Consider the following 14,919-nt stretch of genomic DNA (forward strand, 5'->3'; position numbering starts at 1 on the left):
CCCTTACCCTCCTCCTTCTAGTTTTACTCTTTTTCCATCACTAAAGACTACCCCAAGATTCCCCGATTTTTTACTCACTCGCTCGCTCCATTCATTTATTCCCCCAATTTCTTTGCTCACTCACCCACTCACAATTTATTTATTCCCTCGCTTTTCTTTTTTTTTTCTTTTTTTTTTATTACAGCAATGTTTATTACACTTACACATGTACTTACACTATAATTACTTTTTACACCATGTTTAAACTACATTAACTTACACTACTTACAATACATATATAACAATACAGTTACACTAGTCAAATATAATTACAGTTGATCTATTTACCACATTATTGTTTGCATGTTAATTGTCGAGTGACTACTGAGAATTGTGTTTGCTATTTAAACTACAAGGGAATTGATTTTTCAGAAATTAATAAACTGTTAAATAAAAAAGATAGCGAAGAAGTCAAAATACAAAGTTGAAAAAAAAAAAAAAAAAAAAAAGACAATACAATCTTATAACGACAGAAAAAATTTCCATTTGTTCCTGAACTCCTTCTCGTTATTACAAGTGACAGCAATATATTTTTCTATATAAATTTTGTCGCGCACAAGTGAGACGAAATCATCGAAATGGCAATTTATGGTATTTAAAGCGTTAACATATAAAAAATATTTGCCTAGAATAATGAGATGGTTGAGGGCTAAACAGTAGGTGTGACAGCGAATAATTCCGAACATAATCTCCAGTTCTGACAGTGACAGTTTCATATTACTAGAGGTTGAGTACCACTCCTGGAATCTATTCCAAAAAGAACTTGCTTGCTTACAGTTTATAAACAAATGCCAGACGGTCTGGTGCTCAGATGGACAAAAGGGACAGGAGGGCGATGCAACTTTTTTCATTTTATGTAACAAGCTATTCGTTGGTAAAATTCGGTGAATAATTTTGTATTGAAACATTGTCAATTTAATTTCTCTCGTGGCTTTGAATGGTAGGAGGTAGATTTTATTTAAGTCACTTTTCTCGATGCGAGACATTAAAAGTTTTTTCTCAGAAGTTGGTGGCGGTAGATCTTCGAGGTTAAGCAGGATACTGTATATTGCTTTACATGAGAGTGAACAGGTTGAGGTAAGAGGCGTAACTGGGTCTTAGGAATTTTCTTGCAATAGTTTTTTCCAATTTTGTGGAATAGAAGAAAGAATGCTATAATATTGCAAAAAGTTACATTTTACATTGAATTTATTGCGAAAAGAATTAAATGAAAGGAATTGACCCTCACAGGAGTCAAAAAGGTCCGAGATTTGTTTTATTCCAGCTTGGTGCCAATGAGGAAAGAATACCGTTTTCTTATTCACCGTTAAAAATCGATTATTTCAGATTGGCTGTGAGAGAACCTCAGTTTTATTTTTAGGTGTGGTCGTTGCAATGTCCTGCCAGTAAAAAATGATTTCTCTGTGTGCTTTTCGCTCACTCGCTACGCTATCAAACGCTCCAACATTCACATTTGAAATGGCAAAAGATCATGAAACTGTAAGAATACTAAGTAACATCTTGCATGCTCCCTAAGGAAGGATTAGACAACATCTTAGATTTCATTGTTTTCATTGTCTTAGACACCATCTTAAATGACCGTAATTTTTTATTTTTAACCCTACCCCTAAATTTTAAACCCTAACCCTAAAGATCCCTCCTCTGCCTACGCAATATGAATATTAATAATTTAACCCTAGTTTTTTCTCCCATGTTCACCTAGACGGTTTGAATACTAATGGCTCTTAATGCATTGTTTTTACTCCAAATAAATTTATGTACATGCGTGTTTACTCAATTAATTTATTCACCCAATTCTGCTCGCGTATGGGTGAAAACCCGCATCACCATCTTCCATCACTGCAGATACATGTTTTTCTAAAGACTCCCACATGGGCGTTACTTTTTCTTTAGATTAGTTTCAAGTTATTCTCTGTAGGGAGACAACCTGCTCATACTCTACTTAGTTTCATGTCACTTAGGAAACATTAAAATAGTTTATTCCCTCACTTTTTACTCGCTCTCTCAATTCATTTAGTTCATCGAATTTACACGCTCTCAATTAAGTTATTCTTCACATTTACTCACTCGTTCTAGTAACTTTATTCCTCAAATGTATTCACTACGTTGGGCTCCTATACACTAACTTTAAATAACGATATAATTCCTCTCGGTAAGCCAATGTCACTAACAAATGAGACTTGTACTTTTTGAAAACAGTTTATTACAGTGATAGACAATTCTATTTACACTCTTTCCTTTTCCTCCTTTTTCTTCCTCCCCTTTTCTCCTCAGTAATATTACTGTTTGTGAACGTAAACAATAGATTTCTTATTACAGTGTCTCTTAGTATGGATTACATTTAAACATTTTTAATTAAATTTAAATTCGTGTTTTTTGATATTGATCTGAGTCATGCTGGAAATGATGGAATTCTTTAACTAATTTCTCACAACCATGGCTGTAAGCGCAAAGTTTTAACAGTTTGTGGAATACGCGTGTCTAGTGACGTTTCTGTTGTGTCAGGGTAGCGATGTAATGTTTCTCACTTTTTATCCACGTTTTTTAGTGGTAACATGGGTTCATGATTTATTCTTAACATGCGATGCAAGTCGTTATAATATGCTTCGTTGACAATGATTTCGAAGAGCTCAACTAAAGCCGATTTTGGATTATGCGCCTTCTAATTCTTCTAAACGCCTTAACACTTGCGAGTTTTGTAGGGCATTTAAAGTCACACACACACTTTCGTGACTGCTACTGAACAGACTCAAGCTACATTTTATTTTTAATGAAGATTTGTTGGTGAACTAAAGTAAACATTTTTATTGAGAAAAAGCTATCGCATGTTTTTTACCTTGAACGGTCAATTGTTCATTTTCCGAGAATTTTGAATACTCATGAATTGAGTGATCACAATCTGAACTGTTTTCATTTTATTTGAGTAGGACGAATAACTCAAATCTCAATGATACATAAAAGCAGATAGGGTTTGGGCGGAAACAATCCTTTTCTCTTTTATTCCCGATTGACCGTTTTTACGCGTTGAGAATCTTGAAACCACTTATCCCAATGGAAATATTACTCATCATCTTGCGTTTTATTGTTACCATTGATTGATTGACGTTATCTTGGTTCCCACTTATAACATACCAGTTCAAGGGAATTAGAAAATCCACACTTGAAAATATGAAGGAGATGTATGGGAAATGTGGATTGGAAGTCCTCAAAATTTAAAGAGGATCCTCCACAATAAATTATGCACACGGACACACACCCAGAGATATACTAGGACATTAAAAAAATGATAGATCACAAGGAAATGTATGAGGGATACACAAAATAAAAGCGTTGAATAAACCCTAATTCACGTAGGAGTACGAGGGTTATAATTAGGGCTAGGGTTAGAGTTAGCGTTAGATGATATGGATCGAAGTAAGAAGAACCATGGAAACCCAAGATGGCGTCGAATCATGGGAACCCTGAAATTCACGATGGTATCTAATAATTCCTTCGGGAGGGTTCAAGATCGTGGTGAATTAGTATTCATGATATATTGTTGTATATCCCAGTTGGCTTGTTAGCTCAATTAGTAGAGCGCTGCACTAGTATCGCAGAGGTCAGTGGTTCGAATCCCGTACAGGCCTGATTTTTGTTTTTTCAGGTCTGATTTTTGCTGTTGCATAAATAGCGCTCTCTACTGCGAGGATCATGCATCACTTGTATCTAATACCGCAGTTCAAAATATATGAACCTCATATATACATTGTATCTGATTTATCATCACGGGTTTATTACGAATCAACTTAACGGCCTGCTCCCAGTTGGCTTATTAGCTCAATTGGTAGAGCGCTGCACTAGTATCGCAGAGGTCAGTGGTTCGAATCCCGTACAGGCCTGATTTTTGTTTTTTCAGGTCTGATTTTTGCTGTTGCATAAATAGCGCTCTCTACTGCGAGGATCATGCATCACATGTATCTAATACCGCAGTTCAAAATATATGAACCTCATATATACATTGTATCTGATTTATCATCACGGGTTTATTACGAATCAACTTAACGGCCTGCTCCCAGTTGGCTTATTAGCTCAATTGGTAGAGCGCTGCACTAGTATCGCAGAGGTCAGTGGTTCGAATCCCGTACAGGCCTGATTTTTTTCGGGTCTGATTTTCGCTATTGCATAAATAGCGCTCTCTACTGCGAGGATCATGCATCACACGTATATTGTTGTATATAGGTTTTAGGGATAATTGGAATATTTTACAGAAATGAGAGAGAGATGTGAGGAGAGAATCCACAAATTAGAATGGGTTTGAATACATAGAAAACGGGAGATAATCCACAAATTCTAATGGGATTGAATCCACAATTTGGAAGAAAAAATTTGAGATAAATCATCACACTGCATTTTAGAAGGGTCAAATAGAAATGGACGCAGCCGGAGGCTGCGTTTCCTGGGACCCGTTTCTCGAAAGTCCCGCTAACTTAACGGGCCCGTAAAGCTATTCTGTTTCCATTCAAGATGGAAATTTCAAAAGTTTTGAAAATGATACAATAAAACTATCAGCCAAAGAAACAAACGGACTGGTTTGGATGTCATAACCTGCTTTCCCATCTTTTAAATTTTTATTTCTAAAGATGGCTTCGGGCCCGTTAAGTTACCGGGACTTTCGAGCAACGGGCCCCAGATCCGCGTTTGCAGAGGAGAAGAGAGGACGGAAAAGGAGGAGTCAGGAGGAGAGGAGAAAGAGGAGAAGAGCCAAAAATGGGATATCATTTCAAGTTTTATTAGGTTTATGTGTGACTAAACCTATGTAGAATTTATGTAGTCACATCTTGTGGGAGTTATATTTCTAATTTAAATTCATAATTCCTAAAAAATAAACAATCATTTCAAGTAAATTGGAGTAAAATTGCAGAAATCGACACCTGCGAAGACAGTTCCCCCCTCCAGTAAATATAAGAGACTAAAAGAGATTGTGGGTTGGGAAACGTGGTGTTATGTCAAGCGATACAAGAGATCGAGACTCAACTGGCTGAAGATCTGAAGCTATATCAGTCCAGGAAAAACGAGAGAAAGGATATCAAGAGTACATTACCACTACAGAAAAAAATCATTACAACTATCACAATTAAAATCCGTTTTGGAAGAATTACAGAAGAAATACACCCAACTCAGTACGCAAGTACAGAAAACAGTGAAAATGTGAATACTAGTTTTTTACTCCACTAACCCTAACCCAAGGGAGGTTAATGGTTTTTCTTGCTCGAACCCAGACTGTGCGGGAATCCATTGAGGTCCATTTGGTGTCCTGTCAAAATTCACCACTCCGTGCATGAATCCTTTAATAAACCCTTTTAATGACACTTGGTTTTTACTTTTTTGATCTTTTATGAAAAGGTATATTGGATTAGGGATCATGGATTTAATTTTGTGATAAATATTACAGAAGCCGTGATCGTATAATGGTTAGTACAATGCGTTGTGGCCGCAATAATCCAGGTTCGAATCCTGGTCACGGCACTCACACCATTTTTCCTTTTATTCTTAAGTGTTGGTTTTTTGAATACTAATTTTACCAAAAGGACGTAAAGACAGCAGAGTGACAATAACTCAAAAAAGAAACAGCAACTTTGAGTTTAAATTTACAAGACATGTTTGGACATTCTCACGTCATCTTCAGTTGCAAATTAGCATTCAACTGTTGTACATTTGAATTCATATTAAGGTACGTTACAAACTACGTGTCAGGGCTTAAGTTACATTTGAATGTTAAAAACGCGAAAAATGTAAATAGCGCGCGCTTGACTAGATCAAAGAAATTAATAAATAAATAAAATAATAATAATAAATTAAAAGACCAAGAAACAACATAATTAAAAGGAAAGAGACAATTCTAGATGTTTCAATTGCTGATTAAGGATGGGTTTTTCCCATTTATTATGCAATGCCTCTTTGGTATTTGGTATTTGAAGCGGCAGAATCTAAGATCGTGAAACATTCAGTATCACAAGAGTCAAGACAGGCCCTTGATGATTGCAGGTGCTTGTAAATATACGAGGTTTTGTCCGACAAGAGGTGCTCACGAACTCGTGTACAAATGTGGCGAGTGGTCTCACCAATATAGCTGACATTACAGCCAGCACATGAAAATTTGTATATGACACGCGAACGTAGACCTAGCGGTATTGAATCTTTCACACTGAACATGTTTCTGAGTTCAAACGTACTGAAGACTAACTTAACATCTAAATCAGCTCCACAATAACGTTTGAGTAGTTGTCTTAGTCTGAGTGATGTTCGAAAACCGACCAACATAGGGAAGTTTATAATAGCGTGCAGAAGCTTTACCGGAGTTAGAAGAGGCGTTCTGCCCAGTAGGAGAAGGATTATTTTTCTTCGCTAGATACCTGTAAATGATGTTGGCTATGACCCAAGATGGAAAACAATTTTTCCGTAGCAAGAAAATAAGTTTCTTGACATCCAGATGAAAAACCAACCCAGGAATTATTGATCTTATATGCTCTGTCAATCAACGTTCTGACTAAACCTAATTTGTAAATCAAAGGGGCGAAGCTAAAATAATTAGTAAGAAGACCAGTAAACGTCTTCTTGCGATATACAATAGTGATGATGGATGTATGATTGTTGTCTAACAATATGTCTAGAAACGATAATTTAAAATTAAATCGATAATTTAAATTGAAACGATAATTATTATTATTTTATTTATTTATTAATTAATTTTTTTAATCTAGTCAAGCGCGCGCTATTTACATTTTCGCGTTTTTACCATTCAAATGTAATGTAAGCCCTGACACGTAGTTTGTAACGTACCTTAATATAAATTCAAATGTACAGCAGTTGAATGCTCATTTGCAACTGAAGATGACATGAGAATGTCGAAACATGTCTTGTAAATTTAAACTCAAAGTTGTTGTTTCGTTTTTGAGAAAACTAATTTTATCTTGAAATCACTCTACCAAAGGGAGGATTAGTCGCCATCCTGGGTACTCCCTCTAGGAGGATTAGGCGCTATCTTGGATGGTCGTTATTTTCAAATTGATGCAAAAAATACTCTCCAAGACCTACACCGTATGGATATTAATTTAACCCTAAACCCTAAGCCTAACCCCTAACCTCCTACACTTATACCATATGAATCATTCATCATCACCCTAAACCCTAGAAAACCCCTCGTGAACCTACACGGTATGAATAATTAACTCGGACGAGTTCACTCGGACCCAGACTGCTGGGTTGTTTCCAGTCAGACGCCGTATACTACTTGCTCTACGCCTTGAAACGCCAAGGATGTACCCTTTACGGCTGTGGCGCCTACAGAATTACAGAAAGATGATAGAATTGACTATCGACTCCCTTGGAAGCCTTTGCATTTGGCGAACGTTGCAATTAGCAATAATGATAGTGAAACCTTCGATTGTAATGTTGTCAAATGCGTCTTGCTACGGAGTGAAATATATGCACTTGGCAATTTTCACACTTAAAAATTTCACAACGAAACAATAAAAGGCTGCAATTTTTTCGGGGTGTTTTTTTTCGTCACACATATTCAATGTCACAATTTCCACAGTGGAACAATGGAGAGGGCAATAGAAACAACTGCGATATTTTTACATCCGTGAGGTTTCAATCTAATGCCCAGGAAACCCAGGATCCCAACTATATTTATTTCATTTGTTTGAATGAACTTGCTTTAAATCTGTTTCATCAGTGAGGAGCCCAAATGCGGGATGTAATCTTGTGTCATGAAAACATATTATGAGACAACATCAAGGGAATCACCAAGCCAGCAATACACGGGGCAGGGCGGGGTTAACTTCATTTCTGGGTATCTTTCCGAAAAGATCGAAAGAGTCCTAAAAGCCTTCTTGAATAATAATATCCGTGACGCTGTGACCTACGCACATTGCGCGAAAACAAAAACTGTTATCGCGGTACCTGTGTTCTACGGCTTGAGACGCTAAGGCGTAGGCTTTACAGCTTTGGCGGTTATAGTATTTCAGAAATCTTAAAGAACTGATTTACTTGTTTTCAGACAACACGCATTTACACTGTTTTCAAGCCTAGGCCTAATCTTTATGTTAGCGCAAACGCAAAATCTTTTGAGTCGCCTTTCTCAAAGTAAACTCTATCTGAAAACCAAACTAGTTTTTCGGTCTAAGGAGGAAGATGGCTTGGAATTGTAAAGAGGAGAGCGAATTTTCAAAAAGGTTATTATCAGCGAACGAACTGTTCAAGTCAAATGCGTCTTGATACAAATAAAATCAACGGATATGCCTTGGATATCGTTGAAGATTCGATAAAACGCCCAGGAAACAAAGCCGACCCGAGTCACCTGATCAAAATGATCGCTGATCAAGAAGCAAGCTTTTGATCATCGATCGTATTATTGAAAGTAAAATGCGTCTCTTTGTCTTTACAACCACACATGATTTGTGTCGCTTATTGTAGTATGCAAAATTACTAAGGTTCTGATCGACGACCCTACCATTCAAAGTAGAATGCTGCCCTTTGTCTGGAAAAAAGCAGTGTCTTGTTTCAACAAGGGACGAGAATGATGAGAAAGGAAAAGAATTGGAGCCGATTTAAAAGCAAGGCTGTTATTACCGTCTCAATACGTAGGACTGCAATATATATATGTTGCTATTTTCACACTAAAAAAGTGACAGCGAAACAACGGGCTCCAAGTGCATCTGGGTGCTCTTGTTTGTTAGAAGACCTATAGAAACTCACAATTTCCTCTATCCATCAAAGGAGAGGCAAATAAATTAGACTGCAATTTTTTTGTTATCGTTAAAGTTTCAAGAAAATGCCCAGACACCAAGCGGCTCCGAATGATCTTTACTCCATTTATTTGAATTGACTTGCTTTGAATTTCTTTAATTAGTTAACAGTCCAAATGCGGGATGTAAGCGATGGACGCAGATTAGACATAGCCATCTCCAATGATTGATTAAATATGTACTACAAATTAGAAGGCCAGCAATCGGACGGGGCGGGACCCTGTTAGGTGACTGGTTGACTACCGTGTTGACCGACTGATGACTAACTGGCTAACTGAATGGTGAGTGCCTGGCAGACTGACATGTTGAATGACTGGTTGACTGACTCACGGGTACTTGACCGCCTTACTGACAAAATGTCCTTTTACTGACTCTATGGATGACTAAATGGTTGACTAAAAGGTTCATTGGTTGGTTGACTGACTGGCTGACTGACTGGCTGACTGACTGAATAATTAACTGGCTCACTGGTACCTGACAGGCTGACTGACTGGTTGAGTGGCTTGCTGACCAACTGGTGACTGACTGGCTTACTTCGTGGCGACTGCGTGGGTGACTTATTGGTTGACTGACTGGTTGACTGACTGTTTGTCTGACTGGTTAATATGACCGACTGGCTGACCGACTGGTAACTGACTGGGCAACTGACTGGCTGACTGACTTGTGACTGACTGACTAGTCGACTGACTTACTGGTACCTGACCGGCTGACTGACTTGTTGACTGCGTTGCTAACCGATTAATGACTGACTTCGTAACTGTCTGGTCACTATTTGGCTGACTGACTGGTTAAATAGATCGAATTGGAAATTGGAAGGTTGGTTTTTGCGGAGGGAGGAAAACCGGAGGACCCGGAGAAAAACCCTCGGAGCAAGGACGTGAACCAACAACAAACTCAACCCACATGTGACACCAGGTCCGGGAATCGAACCCGGGCCACAGTGGTGGGAGGCGAGCGCTCTCACCACTGCGCTATCCCTGCTCTGAAAATCAGGCAAATTCACAAATCGCCAGTAACAGTCAAAGAATGGAATTGGCTCATATTCTAGTAATAGCTTGGCCTATAGGTAAAAAAAAAGAAATATGTAGTTTGTTTAGAATTGTTTTGTTTTCGAGAAAATTGATAAAATTCAATTCACGTATAATTAGCGTCATTCGAAGGTGTAATTTAGCCCAGTTTTGGAGGCCTCGTTTGTACTTGTAAAAGCAGTTAGAAACTTACTTGTTGCCCAGACTTTTAGAACAATGTCTTCCCTATGTTTTCGCGTAAAGAATAGAACGACAATTTAAATTTCAAATAAAATACTGATTTTTCTATCTATCTGCTTAAGTACCGAGTGAAAATTAGGGTAGCTTCAGAAATATTTTTATTTCTGCTAAGTGAAATTAATTTTTCATAGTTGTAATATGAAAAGTACAAATGATAAAATTATCGTCTGTAAGGTTGTTTTTTCTGGAATTTGAACACAAAACCTCTTATTCGTGCTTTTTGGATTTCATATAAAAAATTCCCAGCAATTTTTTGACTTAATAAATTTCAAACCACTTGCAATTAATTATTTAGTCAACCAGTCAGTCAGCCACTCAGTCACCAGTCAGTCAGCCTGTAAGTCACTGGTCAACAAGTGAGTCCACAAGTAAATGGACAAGTTAGTAAGCCGGACAGATACATGTGAGTTAGTCAACCAGTCAGTCAGCCAAATAGTCAGTCTACCATTCAGTCAACCACTCAGTCAGTCAGCCTGTCAGTCAGCTCGTCAGTCAGCTTGTCAACCAATCAGTCGGTCACCTTGTCACTCTTCAAGTCAGTAACCAATACGTAAGTCAATCAATCAATCAGTCAGTCAACCGGTAGGCCAGCCGGTCAGGTACAAGTGAGTCAATCAACCACTCATTCAGGCAGTCACTCACCCGTCAGTTAGCCAGTCATTCACCAGTCCGCCAAAAAGTCAGTCATTCATTCAGTCGCAAGTCAGTAATCTGTAAGTCAGTCAGTCCATCAATCTGTCATTCAGCCAGTCAGTCATCATGTCAGTCAACAAGTCGGTCAGTCGGGTAGGTACATGTAAATCAGTCAACCAGTCAGTGAGGTGGTCAGTCAGCCATTCAGTCACCAGTCAGTCCGCCAGTCAGCCACCAGTCAACCAGCAAGGTAGTAAACCACTCACTCAGTCACTTACCAGTAAGTCAGTCAGCCAGTCAATCAGCAAGTCAGTCAATCAGTTAGATGGCTGGTTAGTCAGCAAGTCAGTCAACTATCCAGTCAGTCAACCACTCAGTCTGTGAAGCATTCAGTCAGCTACTTAGTCAACAAGGCATTATGCCAGTCAGTCACCGTTAAGTCGGTAAGTCACCAGTCATTCAGCTAGCTAGTCAACCAGTCACTTAGTCAGTCTGTCAGTCATTCAATCAGTCAGCAACTTACTCAGCCTGTCGGTCAACCAGTTATTCTGCAAGTTAGTAACTAGTAGGTTAATCAGTCGGTCAACCAATCAGTCAACCACTCAGCCAACTTGTCAGGTACCAGTAAGTCAGGGATCTAGTCTACCCGCAAGTCATGCAATTAGTCAGTCACTCAGGAGGTCAGTCAACTATTTAGTCAGTCAGTCAGTAAAACAGTAAGTCAACCACGTAGTCAACATGTGAGTCAGCCAGTCATTCAACAGTAAGTCGGTCATTCACCAGTAAGTCGGTCATTCACCAGTAAGTCGGTCATTCGCCAGTAAGTCGGTCATTCACCAGTAAGTCGGTCATTCACCTGTAAGTCGGTCATTCACCAGTAAGTCGGTCATTCACCAGTAAGTCAGCTAGTCGGTGAGCCAGTCAATCACTCAGTCAATCATCATTCAGTCAGTCATTCAACCATTTACCATTTACTCAGTCAGCCATTTAGTTAACATGTAATTCAGCCAGTGAGTTGCGAGTAGGTCGATCAGTCACAAGTGAGTCAGCTGGATAGTCGACCAGTCAATTACCCAGTTAGTCAATCAGTTAGTTATCCACTTAGTCAGCTTGTCGGTCAGCCTTTCAGCCAACCAGTCAGTTAGCTTCTCAATGAGACTCTTAGTCAACCAGTCAGTTACCAGTGAACCATTCACTCAAAAAGTCAGTAAACAATCATTTAGCAAATCAGTCACCAGTCGGTCACCAAGGCAATGAACCAGTCAGTCAGCCGGTCAGGTACCAGAGAGTTAGTCAACCAGTCAGTCACTCAGTCACCATTCAGTTAGCCAGTCAGTTAGCCAGTGAGTCACCAGTGAGTCAACAAGTCAATCAACCAGTCAATTAACCATTCTGACGACCAGTCAGTCGACCAGTCGGTTAACCAGTCAGTCAGCTAGTCACGTACCAGTGAGTCAGTCAACCAATCAGTCACTCAGTCAATCAACAGTTAGTTAACTAGGCAGTCAATAGTCTGTCAGCAAGTCAATTAATTACTCAGTCAATTAGTCAGTCGACCAGTCGGTCAATCAGTCAGCCAACTGGTCAGGTATCAGCAAGACAGTCAACCGCTCAGTAGACCAGACAGTCACCAGGCAGTTAACTAGTTAGTCATCAGTTGGTAAAGAGGTCAGTAAACCAGTCAGTCAACCAGTCATTCAGCCAGTCAGTCAGCCAGTCACTCAACAGTCAGTAGGCATCAAGTCCGTCACTTAACCAGTCAGCGAACCAATCAGTCAACAGTCAGTTGGTCAGGTACCAGTTAGCTATTCAACCAGTTTGTAGGCCAGTCAGTCACCAGTCGGTTAAGAAGTCAGTTACCAGTCGCTCGGCAAGTCAGTCAGATAACCAACGACGCACCAGTGGATCAGTCAACCAAACGGTCAGACAGTTACTCGCTAGTCAGTCACCAGTACCTCTGTAATTCAGACAACCAAATATTCAACCAGTTGGTCAGCCGCTCAGGCACCACTGAGTCAGTCAACCAGTCATTCAACCAGTCAGTCTGCCAGACAGTGAACAGTCAGTTACTGAACCAGTCAGTCTCCAAGTCAATCACAAGTCAGTTAGCCACTTAGTTACAATTTTTTTCAGCAAGTCAGTCAACCAATCAGTCAGCTGCTCAGTTAACCAGGCAGTCCACCAGTCAGTCACCAGTCAGCTAGCCAGTCTGTTACCAGTTGACCAGTCTGTCACCAAACAACCAATCAGACAAATAGTAATTCTGCAGTCGGTAATTGGTAACTCTGTCAGTCCATCAACCAGTCAGTCGACCAGTCAGTCAGGTAGTCAAGTACCAGTGAGTCATTTAGCCAGTCACTCAGCTGGGAAGGTACCAATGAAACGGTCAACCAATCAGTCAACCAGACAGTCACCGGTCAGTAACACAGTCACTTACCAGTCGGTCAGCAACGCCGTCAAACGGTCAGTCATCAGGCTCGGGTACCAGAAAGTCAATCAACTAAGTCAGTCAGTCAGTCAGCCAGACTGTCACTACTCAGTAAGCCAGTTATGTGAACAAAAGCTCATCTTTCAAACCGGAAGTCTAAATCCCACAGGGATCAACGAACGCTTTTCATTTGACTAATTTATTCGTGTTTTTCTCGTTGCCATGTTCCCACCAATAACGTAGCTCCATTTTCTGCCTTTAAAAGCACACACAACCCAGAATTCCTCTATTCGCTCCAACGAAGGGCTAACGCTCGAAACGTCAGTTTTTGTAATCGTTAAGGTGGCCAATTTATCAATTCAACTTTGTATATCAATAAAGATTTAGAAATGCAAAGACTAGCAAAAACTAACGATAAAAACCGACCTTTCGGTGTCATCATGACGCCATTGTCAAGGAGAAATAAAAAATGAAGTTTGTGGCAAGGTGTAACACTAAATTAGCATAAATATGTTACGAGCTAATTAAACAAGTACTTTTGCGCGAATTGAATCGCTTTGCACGTTCAGAGTGGGTTTTAAGTCTCTGATGAAAAGCATTTCGTTCACCAAACAATCGAGCTTGTTACTACACCTTATCAGAATGCTAAAACGTTTCAGTAGGTCTTTCGGGACTTCGCTGTGCCGTTCGTGGTAGTGTTTATATATTGAAGATGCCTTTCGTTTATGTCCATACACGCGTGTGTGTAAGTGTACGCGTGTATAGCCCACATAACCCGCATCACACAGGTCACATTGAAATTGATAAACGACGCGTTGTTGGTTGACAATCTGTGGCTTGATTTCTCGTACTTTAAGATCTTGGCCAACTTTGCGGCTAACAAATACTGGCTGGACAGTTGTCTGCACCTTCATGCTAAGATTCTTGAGCTCTTTCTTAACATAATTTGCTGATTCCTGATCTTTGAAAGGTATGACCACACGAACAATGGATATTGGTTCTTTGGGCGTCTGTGTGGGCTGCGTACCAACAATTCTTGATTGTAAGAAGGTGTTAATGGTAGAATTTACTAGGCGTTCCGGGTATTTAAGCCGTGCGAAAACTTTCTTTAGGCGATCACACTCATCAGAGAAATGGGCCCAGGAGGAAGATAATCGGTGTGCGCGATTCAGCATAGTTTTCAGCAAGCTCCGTTTGTAGCGATTGTCTACATGGCTTTGGTAGTGTAATAGTAGGCCCGTGTTTGTTGGTTTCACATATACCTTGGTTTCAATCCGAGGTGCATGGTTGAGTAGTTCGGTGCCAAGGAAAGGAAGCTTGCTGTTCTTCTCCACCTCCATGGTGAATTTGACCGAAGTGTGGGCGCTTTTGAGGGTATGCAAGAAGGTAGTTGCTGTTGCTAGATCAGGCATTACAGTGAGTGTATCATCAACATATCGACGATAATAGGATGGGAGTTTTCTTTGTCGCTCAAGGGTATTGTTCGTGTGGTCATACCTTTCAAAGATCAGGAATCAGCAAATTATGTTAAGAAAGAGCTCAAGAATCTTAGCATGAAGGTGCAGACAACTGTCCAGCCAGTATTTGTTAGCCGCAAAGTTGGCCAAGATCTTAAATTACGAGAAATCAAGCCACAGATTGTCAACCAACAACGCGTCGTTTATCAATTTCAATGTGACCTGTGTGATGCGGGTTATGTGGGCTATACACGCGGACACTTACACACACGCGTGGATGGACATAAACGAAAGGCATTTTCAAT

The 14,919-nt window shown here is 39.8% G+C and overlaps 1 protein-coding gene across 1 annotated transcript; it reads right to left on the reverse strand.

The window, feature by feature from the left end:
• Window positions 1-13,583: 13,583 nt before the first annotated feature.
• On the reverse strand, window positions 13,584-14,632 carry LOC148720147 (uncharacterized). Its single transcript, XM_088737332.1, has one exon. It carries the CDS (start codon window positions 14,567-14,569, stop codon window positions 13,682-13,684), a length of 888 nt encoding a protein of 295 aa, XP_088593458.1. The 5' UTR covers window positions 14,570-14,632; the 3' UTR covers window positions 13,584-13,681.
• Window positions 14,633-14,919: the final 287 nt, after the last annotated feature.

The sequence above is a fragment of the Stylophora pistillata genome, chromosome 11 (genome assembly GCF_964205215.1).
Source record: "Stylophora pistillata chromosome 11, jaStyPist1.2, whole genome shotgun sequence".
NCBI lineage: Eukaryota > Metazoa > Cnidaria > Anthozoa > Scleractinia > Pocilloporidae > Stylophora > Stylophora pistillata.